Raw genomic sequence first — 13,725 nt, 5'->3', positions numbered from 1 at the left:
TTACGTATTGTTTGATGCTTTTTTTTTTTTAACCAATGGGTGTTCAATACAAAATTGCATTTTCAACTCGTGGTTTTTGGTGCAGATTCACACCAAAAACTGTGCAAAAAACTCATGGACACTCACAGAGCTGTTTTGGATGCTTCCGAATCATTCAAATGGGATATTCAGCGCAGATTCCGCCCCAAGATAGGGCATGCTGGTTACTTTTTTCCATGTGGAAAAAAAAAAAAAGTGCTTCTTCTGATTGAAATGAATAGGAAGGTGTTTTGAAATCTGATTTTGAGGCAGAACCCCACCAAAAACTCTGTGTGAACTGGCCCTTAAAGCAACATTTGATTCATTGACATCTATAACCTTTTACATGGTCTGGCCATAGGCAAACCACAGGTTAAATTACAATTTTTTTTTATTTCAAACCCCATTGCCCTCTTCGCTTTCTATGTTGTTGCTTCCGTGTCTTTTTCTAGTTGTGAACAGTTTGATAAAAATGAAGAAATCAACATTGACATTTTCTGGTGATGATTCACAGCATCTACTGGCAAGGTAATATCTTCTGCCAGACTATCGCCCTACTGGCATGGAGAAAAATAAATCTAACTTTTTTTTTTTTCTTCTGAAGAGAAGTATCTCCAGGGATGAATGGTAGCTGCTTATCTCCTCTGCATATGAAATGCCCATGGTCAGACAGCTCTGCATTTCTCCTATTTGGAGACTCAGGAATGATCAGGAGGCATAAGAAAGGAATGTCATATACACTATATTAAAATTTGTCGTACCCTTCCTAGTGTTTGCTGGTAGTGCTTTAAAAAGCAAGATATTCTTTGTATTGCTATTATTATAAATTCCTCATTCAGTGCCAAGTCCAGTAGCAAGGAAGATACCCCACGGACTCGACAAACGTCCATCATCATATAACGTTACATATAAAAGGAATGCATACGGCCATTTATAAAACAATTTTAACTTGCACCCAGTCAAATATTGACGTGATCAAGAATTAATATTGGATTGACCAGTTTCACAGAAACCAGGAATACGGTGTGCTGCTTCGATGAGCAGCGGGTAGTGTGCACTGAGGAGTCCATGGCTGCAGTAGTCAATGAGCAGGTACAGTGGTCCTCCAGGAGCCCTCGTCTATACGGCATTCAGCGGCATCATCTCCTTAGTCTTTTCTTTCTTCCCGTTTCTGCATTTGCAAAGGATCACCGACAGCACTACGATTAATACAATGAGACCCGCTGATATTCCTACAGCCACCAATATAACAACATCAAATTCTGGAAAGAGAAAAAAAACAAGACGAAGACAAGGGTTAGATGGAGTGACGCACAACATACTTCATGTTACATAGGCATGCAACGATATGTATCTCATGTGCAGTAAAGATACATATGGCGGTTATTTCCTTCTTCACCAAAGCTCCGCTTCTTATTAGCCAGGTATACTCTACAAAGCAGCAGTTAAAACTACAAAGGGTTGAAGGAGACAGGTTTGAAGCTTCTGACCTTGGTGTAAAACGAATCATGTAACCACCACATTTTAGGAAGTGTCACAAATTTCAAGGGATTTTCCATCTCAGACATCCTGTGGATATGCAATAACTGTCTGATACAAGGAGGTGTCAACTCTGAGACCCCCAAACATGGGTTACCTTGACTCCCATCCTACGTGGCTGAATGGCGTACAGACCGAATGGAGATATTGCTGTGCGTTGGAAATTTCCAGTCAAGCCTTTGAAGAAAGGGGTTGTCCACCCCTGGGGACATTGCTGCCCTGCAGGCTCTGCAGGTTACGGGTCTCCTGGCGTCAAAATCTGGTTTGACGCTCATATTATCACTGCAGCCATTCATTGGCTGCAGTGGCGACATGTCACCCATGTGTTATGTGACCCACTGACTTTACGCATGGGGGACACATCACTTCTGCAGCCAGTCATTGGCTGCAGCAGTCAAGTGACCTGTGTCAAACCGTTTGCTGATTTAGGTAGACCCAAGATCTGAAGAGCTAGGATTAGGTAAGGTTCTGGTGAGGGGTTTGTAGAAAACATCTCCAGGGATGAACAACCCTTTTAAGGAATTGGCTTTTTAACTGTTTCAGTAACTCCTGTAGACTTGAATGGAGTCACGCACATGCTTAACCACCTCTATATTTGCTCTCTGCTTAGATTTGTTGGCTTGCCTGGTAGAAGAAGGGAGAAGATACCGCCATTTTTTTCTCATAAGTTGGCTCCCAGTGGTGGAATTCCAACCTATAAAATATTTACAGCATAGCCTGTGGATATGTCATAAAATTGAGATTGAAAACCCTTATGAAGAAGGCTGTTCCGGCTTAAAATTGCCCTGTACAACTCCACGAGTTAGTGATAGAAAGCCACAACACATTACAAGTAATGCGTTGGTATTATGAGAGACAGTAGAGGAGTGGGACTCGTGAGAAGAGTCTACATGGAAGTACATCTGAAATATTCACCAAATTGCGTGGGAACGGACTGCAAAGAATTAATAAGAGCTATGCAATAGGAGTAGGACCCAACTCCCACATGTCTGCTAGAGTCATAGGAGAGGAGTCAACTTACACTGAGGCACAAAACTCCAGTGGAGGGTAAAAACCCACTGGCAGCTGGAAAGCAAAAGCAAGTTCAGAGTCTATGACGTGTATATGACTTATACAATACATTCTTCTCCAAAGCTAGTACCGACACAAATTGTAGGGACGATAGAAAAAAAACTTTAGGAATTACAATTCATCATTTTATAGTTTAAAGTGGATCTGTCATCTTAAAAGGGGTTTAGAGGGTATACTCCTGTAGCTGTTCACCCCATGTACATCTTCCCCATGCTTTTTCTTTTCAGTTTGGCCTCTCCTGTCCCAGTTTCGCCATGTAAACCAATCCTTCTGGTTTGTTTCCATCCTGTATGTAGCACTTCCTGTTCCTGGATCCAACCAAACCCATGATGCACTTCTCCTTCCTCTGCCACACCCAGCTAGTTTATAGCTCCTCCCACCCAGCTAGTCACATAGACACTCCCTTATCACTGCCCCCTCCCATGGACATAACATCACAGGAAAGAGCTGCATGGTCATGTGACCACAGCCAAGAACGGGAGATAGGAGCAATAAAGGTAAAAGAAATACATTACAAAATGACAACTACCTTCATAAATGATTATTTTAAAGGATGTGGATGTAAACCGGAAAACCCCTTTAATGTGCAGTGTGATGTAATGGCAATATATTACAGGTCTGTACTACTAGTAGCCAAAAATAAAAAGTTGCATTATTGTGCTGTTAGAAGCATTGATAGAATGCAATGGACACCCTCAGGGTGGTGACTGATAGTCTGTTGTGTATATACCTATAAACGGCATCCTGTCATTCACTGCAGAGAGGTGTGGGGGGAGGGAGCCTTCTCCTTATTATGATGGGGAAATTTAGAAAGACTGGTGTTTCCTATGCCAGTCTTCACCAATGTGCCTAATTTATTAAGAGGCAGATGCGCCAGAAGCTCACATTTAGGGGTTGGCGTAGACTTGGGCTAAAATTGTTGCCAGCTTTGGGGTAAAGGATAGTAAATCTGGAGGGCTCAGTCCATATTACAGCCACTTTAGAAAAGTGGAAAGAAGCACAAAATGTCATAAATTAAGGCTTGCTCTATAATTTGCAACTTTGCAAAAGTGTGTCCACTGGATTTTTTTCGGCACTTCTCGTAGCCAATCGGCAAAACATTTTTTGAGCCGTTCTGACTACGTACATAGAACTGCATATTAGGCTGACAGATCTTCTTTAAAATTCTTACAAGGAACTGCAAACATTTGGACCTCATCCCCACGGCCATATTGTGGCTCCACGTAAGATGTAAGTTGGTGCTGTGATTTGACACTCACAGAAGTCTGTGGTACCTCCATATACCTCCACAGAACTGTAGGAGCTCCGTGTGCCTCTCCGAACCTCTGTACTTGGCTCTGCTCTGAACAAAAGGCCTTGACGTGTATCTGAACTCTATAGCTTGTAAAGTGGGTTACGTCATTCCCCAATATGATGGCGAGCTTACACTTAGCAATCAGAAAATTTTTCAAAAATAAATTTGCTTTGATTAAAGCATTGAATCAATAGATATTGTTTTTCAAGTTGGTTAAAAATTGTCCATGGCCATGCCAGGTGGAACTAAAAAAAAAATGCAATAAATGCTGCTCCACCTGTAGGTCTAAAAAAAAACTCCTAACGTGATTCTCATACAATACAGGTGCCTTGTTTTCACTGGTGCATTCCATCATGGATCGCTTTCATTGTACGTCACGTGACCTAAGCCGATGGAGTATTTTTCCTATGGTTAGATCTGAGCATCATAACCTTGCCATAGTCAACATTATTGCTCCAATGGCTCAGCTGGATTTATTTCAATCTGGCAGCTCAGGGAGCGTCTCCTTCATCAGCTTCTGAGGATAGTACAGAGCATGTGCAGCCACCTCAGTGAGATGGACCAAAAAAAAAAAAAAAAAGAGCAAACAGCAGGTGGCGCTATACAGATTTTAACTTTTTGAAAGGAAGGTTTGATAGGGAGTGGTCTTTGCTTTGGTCACATACCTTCCCCCGCAGATGAGGAGGTGCAGAGTTCGTCAGAGTGCTGGCTCTCTCTGTTAGATTTGCGAGATGGAACTGATGCCTCGGCGAAGAAGCAGTAACTTTCTCCTTTGTCGGTATTTATGACAATTTCATTGGTTGCAGATGATTGTTGTTTCTGCGAAGACGATTTAAAAAAAATAAAAATTAAGAAAAAGCGTGAAATTTTGTTCTACTGGTGAAACATTCAGCAATCTTAATATCTCAGCTGCTAGAACTGACTAGGAAAGTTAGTTTTCCTTCACCCGGTGTAAAGGGAAAACTCCCAGAATGCACTTAACTAGAGCTGAATGAATAAAAAAAATAAATAAGGAATGCTGGACGATTTCAGCTCTGAAGCCACCTGAATCATAAATAATTCCCTGGATCATAATACATGCTGTTACTTGGGATGAATATAATTCTACATAGCGTTGGCCAAACGCGTGTGGACCTTTCCTATTACCTATGTAAAAAAAATCATCAGTGGGCTCAATAGTTGATCGTTCAGCCAAACATTTGGAGTTTTACTTTTAAAGACCTGATCAATAGGATTTAACCTATTAAGTTAATACAACATGAAGGCCTGTGCTTACCTTTCCTGTGCTAGAAGCCTTCCTGTAGAACAGTGTGTAGCTAAAGTCATTTGGAAACATATCCCGCACGGTGATCGGAGTGTTATTAGTATATTTGTAGGGTGTCGGAGTATCTCTGATAACTACGGTGAGAGTATTCTGCTCTTTGTTCAGTGTGAAATTTTGGATAATCGGTTTCCCAATAATTGCTGCAAAAAAAACAACATGAAATAAGAACATGTCAATAATGGAAAGCAAGCAATTGTAGAATTTTACCAAATATTACAGAAAATTATATGTCAATAGATTACTGATATGGCACCTCTGGTATGAGATAAATTTTGTGGTTGCCTAATTTCATAGGACATGTTTAAGATCCCCAACCGGTACATTAGAGAATCACTTCCAGTATAAATCATGGATACAATGGACGGCAAGGAAGTCAGTGCGGCTAAAGAGAAGAGGAGCTGAGCTCTACTGCATCTACAGGGGCCCCAGAAGTAAACTATTTGTTCTCAGAGGGGGACCTAATGTCTGAAATCAGGTTGAGATATATTGGATAACCCCTTTAAGCTTCCCAGGTTTATATGTGACATCCAAGAGCTGGTTTAGACATTGGGTGGATTTGGACTAAAACAAGGCCTAAAAACAAAAAAAACACATGCTAACAATACAACTCAATAGAATATTCAGAGACCCTTCATTTATTCCATGGGAACCATGCTATCATAGCTCTGAGGTTTCCTCCTCTGATATCCTAATTAAGAGAACATAAAGAACGTCCCGTACTTTGGTCATAAGGTCTGAATGTCGGACCCTCAGCATAAGGAAATTCTTCAGTAATTTCGGAAGATTTTATTTCTGAAACTATTCGAATTTCGTAGGTGTCTCGGACGTCCTGCATGATATCAGACACATCGCATGAGGTTTCCTTGGTATAGATGCATTTCTTCTTCCAGTCTTGAAACAACTGACTGAAAAGACAAAAAACAGGGACACCTTTCATTATTCAGCAGCTCCATGTTAATGAAGTCGGCTGACATTCACTGTTAGTAGGCATAGCTATGACTTAGGCTCCTTTCACATCACCGTTTCTCCTTTGCGTTCTCCGGCTCCGTTGAGGAGCAGAAGAACGGAAAGGATGGATTCTGAAGATAACTGAGACCTAACTGAGCGTAACGGAGCCTAAAGACCCCATAGACTATAATGGGGTCAGTTCGTTGTCCGCTCAGAACATGATTTTTGAGCGGAGACCTGCATGCATACGCTCAGTTAGGTCTCAGTTATCTGCAGAATCCGTCCTTTTTCGTTCTCCTGCTCCTCAACGGAGCCGGAGAACGGAAAGCAGAAACGGTGATGTGAAAGGAGTCTAAGTACCAACATGATCTGGTTCGAAATGCGCAAGCGTCTTTAGCTGCTATGGTTTTAAAGAGGTGACAAAAATGCTATGGATTGTATGGAACACTGGAGGTAAATGCTACAGAATGTATGGTGCGCTGGAGGTAAATGCTACAGAATGTATAGAGCGCTGGAGGTAAATGCTACGGAATGTATAGAGCGCTGGAGGTAAATGTTACGGAATGTATAGAGCGCTGGAGGTAAATGCTACGGAATGTATGGAGCGCTGGAGGTAAATGCTACGGAATGTATAGAGTGCTGGAGGTAAATGCTATGGATTGTATGGAGCGCTGGAGGTAAATGTTACGGAATGTATAGAGCGCTGGAGGTAAAGGCTACGGAATGTATAGAGCGCTGGAGGTAAAGGCTACGGAATGTATAGAGCGCTGGAGGTAAATGCTAGGGATTGTATAGAGCGCTGGAGGTACTTTCATTTATGCCTATAAACGTTTGTTTGCTCCCACTACCGATCCAGGATTTTCTTCCCTGCATTGTCCCATAATATAGAGGATTTCATATATATATGTATGCCCGTATGCACCTATTCTGGACCACAGGAACCTGCTTTCTTTTAGGTTTAATGATCTTGGAGTCATAAATCTTCAGTGTGGAATGCAGTATCTTACATTTAGTTATTTCATTACTTTGGAGCTCTCCTGATTCCTCCCAAGGTGAACCTTCGGGACAGCATGTGATACAGATCACTATGTACATGCAGAAACAAGAACACGGAGCCGTCCCCTATGTCAATACCTTCACTATCAGCAAATCTCTCTGTGCAGGGAGTAATCAAGAAAAAATGTTCCACGCCTCGGTAGAGCAAAGATCTGACAAGGTAGCTGCAGCCCAACCTTTCCAGGAAACCAAAGGCATAATATTTCATACCTCAGACGTGCGATATCAGCATATCCTACCCACCAAGATACGTGACAGAAGCGGTGATGATGTAGGATTTACTGTGCCCCCGGGGTGCCACCTGCGCAGGTCAGCAAGTGCAGTCCCTATTCTTAAAACCAGCTGCTACCACCCAGCTGGGCGGGGGTATATCACTGTATAACTCTTCAGGTCAGGAAATTGGGTAAACTGAATGAGAACCCCTATCAGAGCAGTAATGGTGGCCTTACTGGCTGTCACCCAGAAACCCATATGATGAAGAGCTAGATAGACATTAAGGACATTAAAAAGGCATTCCCATCTCAGACACTAATGGCGTATCACTAGGATAGGCCATCAAGATCAAATGGGTGCAGGTCCTGCTATCTCCAGAATAGGCCCCTCCAAGTGAAGGAGAGTGCACCACGAAAGTGCACCCATCCTCCATTTACCGCTATGGGAGTTCTGAAGATAGCCGAGTGCTGGCTTGGCCATTTCTGACAGTCCCATAGCGGTAAATGGAAGGTGGCTGTGCATGCACGATGCGCACGTCATTCACCAGTGTGGGACTTCCTAAAAAGTGCACTTGCTTGGCTATTTTCGCAACTCCAATAGCAGTAAATGGAGAACATGCTGTGGCACGCTCACCTTCACTTTGGTGGCTCTGTTGTGGAGATAGTAGAGGGTCCCAGAGGCGGGACGTGCACCCATCTGACACTGATGGCATATCCTAGCGTAGGCGGGCTAAGTCTGGTTCACCATCTATATAAAGGACAGCTGAGGACGTGAGCACTCACCCTCTCACCAGCACGGTGTACGTGTAGTTTGTAGGTTTGGGCCTCCAGTCTAATATGGTTTTAAAGTTGATCGATGACACCTTGATGTCTGTTGCTGTAGGGAAGTTCACACCTGCAAAATTAGAACAGCATTTTAAAGGTTAAAACCCACCAAAGCCCGTTTCAAGAATACTTCATTCTTAGGGTACTTTCACACTAGCGTTAAAGTTTTCCGGTATTGAGCCCCCGTCCTAGGGGCTCAATACCGGAAAAAAAAAGCATCAGTTTTGTCCTAATCCATTCTGAATGGAGAGCAATCTGTTCAGTATGCATCAGGATGTCTTCAGTTCCGTCACTTTTACGGTATTTAGCCGGAGAAAATACCGCAGCATGCTGCGGTATTTTCTCCAGCCAAAATTCCAGAACACTTGCCGGAATTCCGGCATTAATTTCCATTGAAATGTATTAATGCTGGATCCGGTACCAAGTGTTCAGGAAATTGCCGCATTGACGGATCCGGTTTTCCGGTCTGCGCATGTGCAGACCTTTAAAAATGTGAAAAAAATAAATACCGGATCCGTTTTTCCGGATGACACCGGAGAGACGGATCCGGTATTTCAATGCATTTGTCAGACGGATCCACATCCGGAAACAAATGATATCTGTTTGCATACGGATTTCCGGATCCGGCAGGCAATTCCGGCAACGGAACTGCCTGCCGGAGATTCTTCTAACCCTAGTGTGAAAGCACCCTTAATTGTAAAACTCAGAGGCTGTACGCATCTTAGATGGGGTGACTTTGGCCAGGAACGAGGGCTGATCGACTATATAGCAAGTCGATTGCCGCTGGTTTAGAAGCCCTTTTAGATAGGCCGATATAAGGTGAAAGGGGGATGAACAATCCTTTTGTACGATCATTCTTCCCCATTTAGTTTGCATGTTTTCAGCAGCACATCCCATTTACCGCTGATGTTATTGTGTTAAGGCACAAACTGTTTTTTAACAAACACAAAAGATCAAACCTTTAGGCTAAATGCACACGATCAGGATTGCTTGGGAATTTTCCATGCGGATTTCCGTGCGGAGGATCCATACCGTAGGTCGTGTACATTGTGTTCTATGAGAATTTCAAACTGTCATGTACACGCCGCAGATTTTTTTCTGTGCAGATTTTCCTGACCGGATTTTCTCCATTCACTTCAATGGGGAGAGTAAAATCTGCATGTGGACGGATTTCAGTGTGGATTCTCCGCACCTAAATCCCAAACGTGTGCATTTACCCTTAGAGTATCTGTGGCCTCAACATGAAATCTCACAACATTTCCTAAATCCAAAAGGTTAAACTGAATTAATAATTAGCCTGATGTCACATTCAGCTTTTACATAGGCTGATACTGGTGACCCAGGAGGAAAGCTGCCAAGAGACCTGGACTGGCATTCGCTCCAGCGGCACAACAGTATTCTCTGCTGTTTTCCCAGTGTTCATGGGTGCCGGCACACAGCTAATTTCTGGTTAAAGGGTTTCTGTCACTAGAATTAACCCTATTAAACTGGCTGACGTGCGATGTACTAATGTCAGCAGACCCTAACTCTCCTCTTCTTATGCTTATGGATCCGCCCCTTACTGCACAATTTTAACTTTGATGATATGCAAATTAGCCTCTAGGAGTGGGGGGGGGGGGGGGGGGGGGGGGAGTTGCTCCTGCTCCTAGAGGCTCCGTTCTCCCACCTCAAGTCACGCCCTGCCGTCCTTGATTGACAGGGCCAGGCAGCGTTCGTCTCCTCCTGCCGGCCCTGTGTGCTGGGTAAATCTCGCAGTGCCGTTTACTCAGCACACAGGGCCGGCAGGGGGAGATGAACGCTGCCTGGCCCTGTCAATCAAGGACGGCAGGGCGTGACTTGAGGTGGGAGAACGGAGCCTCTAGGAGCAGGAGCAACGCCCCCCCCCCCCCCCCCCCCCACTCCTAGAGGCTAATTTGCATATCATCAAAGTTAAAATTGTGCAGTAAGGGGCGGATCCATAAGCATAAGAAGAGGAGAGTTAGGGTCTGCTGACAATAGTACATCGCACGTCAGCCAGTTTAATAGGGTTAATTCTGGTGACAGAAAGCCTTTAAGGAGGCCATAGGGGGCAAGGATAAATTGGGCAATACCTCTTCAACTGAACTGTATTTCTTCCAGAGGTTGGAAATGTTGCAACAATTTGCTACAAAATGAAACTTTGTTTCTAGTTGTTACTTTCTGGTGTAAATAAATATGAGGAACCTTCACATACAAAAGTAAGGCCTCACTGATGTTTGCTACATTTAGAGAGAAACACATACAGAAATGGTCAGGACTCAGGAGATCTTGATTTAGGGATCAGATCTTTAGTACCAGGATATGACAGTGAATCAGCAGGGACAGGAGGGGATGAGACATATGCTTTGGATTATGTGTTATAATGGTTGTGTTCTTTCTTGGTTCTTCCTTTTTTTAATTTTATGTAATGGGGTATCGCCATCTCAGACTTTAATGGCATTTCCTCAGGATATGCTATAAAAGTCCAATGTGTGGGACCTGCATCTATCTTGGGGCTGACTGTAGTGTATGGAGAGGTGGCCGCGCATGTCTGACCCTCTCCATGGAGGCTGGCAATCTAGAGATGGGCGGGCTTGACGGACGAGCGGGGCGGACTACAGGGTGAGTAGACGGAGCCTCTAGGTGCTGAAAAGACGCCCCCATAGCACCTAGAGGCTGATTAGCATAGCAATAAAAGTAGGTTTTTTAGTGTAACGGCTGCACACAAAGGTCTTAGAATAGCATGGTTAGGTACAGCAGACACTAGCAGATCGCTAGCGTCTGACAGCTAATTAGGTCCAAATGAGGTGGTAGAAACCCTTTAAGTAATCGCTTGCATCCCCCATGTAATAGCAATTCTTTAGCATCTATTCTTATGGCTCTATGATGTGCCATTCCTTTATTATTCCTGCTAGAAGTTATGAATGAATTTTCTACAGTCTGTAATGAAGGTCCATATGGGTGTTACCAGTTGGGATGTGTCCCTGTACAATCAGCCACTGGCAGCACTGACTGGATAGATTTAGGCTGTGCAGGGACACCCCTCACTAGTAACACCCAGCTGGATCTTCAATGCAGACTGCTAGTAATTCATCCATAACTTAATAATCTGGAATATTACATGTCAGCGCCGCCTCGCAGCCATAAACAGAGATTAGGGGGGCAAAGTACAGCAGGAGAGAGCAGCTAGGGTTTCAGCCATTAGTTTTAAAGGAGAATGACTCCGAAAATAAAAAGTAGAAACACTAAAAATCCCAATTTTCAATGAGAGAACAGGAGGTTCTGAAGAAGAAAGCTTTCCCACAATCCACAGGACAATCTCATGCTCACAGCTGTACATCAAATGTGTTAGGATCATGTGAAATATCTGAAGACATGAGATTCTTGGGTCTCAGTTCTCTCCACGGATTGTAACATAAAACATACCGAGTCAATTACAGTAAAACAAAGTCCATCCGTCCTCCGGAGAATGGGACTCCGACTTCAAAGGATTTAAGCCTATGTGCATGTGTTTAACGTCGGAGAAATGTGACCGTGTTCACTTTATGTGATCTCCTGCTTCCTAAGATGTGAAGACTAAAGAGACTGCTCACCTAATAACTTACAGGGCTGAGGAATTTCATGTACAGGGGTGGGGAGAGGGGGGAGGCGAAGCTGACAGGGATCTATGTAAAGAGCTCAGCTGCATGCGGGGACATGGATGCAATATATTTGGGGGGGGGGGCTGTCTTGCTTCTCTCCCCTTTACATTTAGATTTAACCATTTAGTGAACACAACAGCTGAGGTGGAACTATGGAGGTGCAGAAGTGGTGGTAGCACCTGGTGCCTGAGGAAGTCCGGCTAGTCCCTGCTACAGGAGAAGGACAATAGTACCACAAAGGGAGTGCGATATTTGGGGTACCTTGTTACCTATTTTATGTTGGGGTCCAGTAGCTCCAAGTAAAACTTCTGATTTTGGACTCTATAATGACCGGTAATATGATCTAGGTAATGGCTGTAGATGATATAGGGTTGCACTTAATACTTATTATTGGTTAGGGTACAAGGATAGATGATGGGGGTCATTTACTAGGAGTCCTTAAAAAAGTTCCCATTTTGCAACTTTTTCACGCCCATGCGACAATATTTTGTCACACCCTGAATTTTCATGCTGCCCTCAATGCTGGGGAGTGGCGGGGGAGGTGTAGGAGCCTGACCGGAGCCCCAGCAAATTTTAAAAAATTAACGCCAGGAAACTGCCTTAGGCTACATTCACACGTCCGTGGTGTGTTGCGGACCGCAAATTGCGGGTCCGCAACACACCAGCCCGTCACCCCCATAGAAATGCCTATTCTTGTCCGCAAGCTGCGGACAAGAATAGGACATGCTCTATCTTTTTGCGGAGCTGCGGACCCAAAATCGGGGCCGCGCTCCGCAATTGCGGCTGCAGACAGCACACTGTGTGCTGTCCGCATCCATTCCGTCCCCATAGAGAATGAATGGGTCCGCACCCCTTCCGCAAAATTGCGGAAAGGATGCGGACCCATTTTGCGGACGTGTGAATGGAGCCTCATGATGCTTGAAATCTCCTCCAGTCATGTGCCGGTGTAGATGTCACTCCAGGCATAAGTGCATCCTCCGGCAGCTCAGGGATGGTGTAAAATGACGGTCTTTGATAAATGACCCCCAATATCTGCATCCACCATAATCCATGTGTCCTGTGTAGACCTGGTCTATGCTGACATGTCCTTATGTGGTCGAGAAGCTTCTAATATTCTGAACATTATTAGGTCTCATTCACACGCCCGTGACAAAAGGGTCAGTGGTTTATCCGGGAGGATTTCCGTGAACGATCTTCTGTATTCCATATTCACTGCTAGGCTGAAATGTTTAATTTCCAGAGCACATTCTAGCAACGATCTGGGAAAACCACGGACCAAACATGCATGGTATATGGGACGTGTCTGTGGCTTTCATGGACCTATAGACTATAATTTATCCGTAATCCTGGGCATAAGCAGGGAACGCCCCCGTAGTGTCACCCACGGTCCATGGAAAGCCTGTGATGCGTGAATCCACACCCTTAAAGTCAATGGATACGTGTCCTGTCCATGGAGGCTTTGCTCTGTTATTTAGTATTTACAACTAGGGGTGAACAAATCGCGCCTCGGATCCGAAGTCGATACGTTCCCTAACTTTGTTTTAATGCTGTACGGAGACCTGTCTCTGTGTATGCGTTGCGTGGAGTCGAAATTCGTCAAGTCCAAAGTCTGTTTCAGTACCAGTTGGTAGCGAAACCAACTTCGGATTCCTGTCTTAAGCCTCTTGCACATGAACGTATTTTCTTTCCGTATCCGTTTCAGGTTTTTTTGTGGACCGTATGCGGAACTATTCACTTCAATGGGTCCGCAAAAAAAACTGAAGTTACTCCGTGTGTATTCTGTTTCTGTATGGCCTCATG

The 13,725-nt window shown here is 44.1% G+C and overlaps 1 protein-coding gene across 4 annotated transcripts in view; it reads right to left on the bottom strand.

Moving 5' to 3' along the window:
* Positions 1–476: 476 nt before the first annotated feature.
* Positions 477–13,725, bottom strand: part of F3 (coagulation factor III, tissue factor) — a 14,763-nt gene continuing 1,514 nt past the window's right edge. The window contains exons 2-7 of one of the 4 annotated variants that reach the window (XM_040406956.1): positions 8,246–8,357; positions 5,967–6,151; positions 5,199–5,386; positions 4,588–4,741; positions 2,579–2,622; positions 1,113–1,280 (exon numbers count right to left, since the gene is read on the bottom strand). In XM_040406956.1, coding sequence (XP_040262890.1) covers positions 1,251–1,280; positions 2,579–2,622; positions 4,588–4,741; positions 5,199–5,386; positions 5,967–6,151; positions 8,246–8,357 — 713 coding nt within the window. In that variant the 3' untranslated portion in view covers positions 1,113–1,250. Of the gene's footprint in view, positions 1,281–2,472; positions 2,623–3,113; positions 3,500–3,691; positions 3,699–4,498; positions 4,742–5,198; positions 5,387–5,966; positions 6,152–8,245; positions 8,358–13,725 lie in introns of those variants that run through there. The other 3 variants (XR_005774165.1, XR_005774166.1, XM_040406955.1) reach the window with 3 other exon arrangements.

The sequence above is a fragment of the Bufo bufo genome, chromosome 9 (assembly GCF_905171765.1).
Source record: "Bufo bufo chromosome 9, aBufBuf1.1, whole genome shotgun sequence".
In the NCBI taxonomy this organism is placed as follows: domain Eukaryota; kingdom Metazoa; phylum Chordata; class Amphibia; order Anura; family Bufonidae; genus Bufo; species Bufo bufo.
The sequence above is the reverse complement of the archived record's forward strand: the minus strand, read 5'-3'. Positions and strand labels throughout refer to the sequence as shown.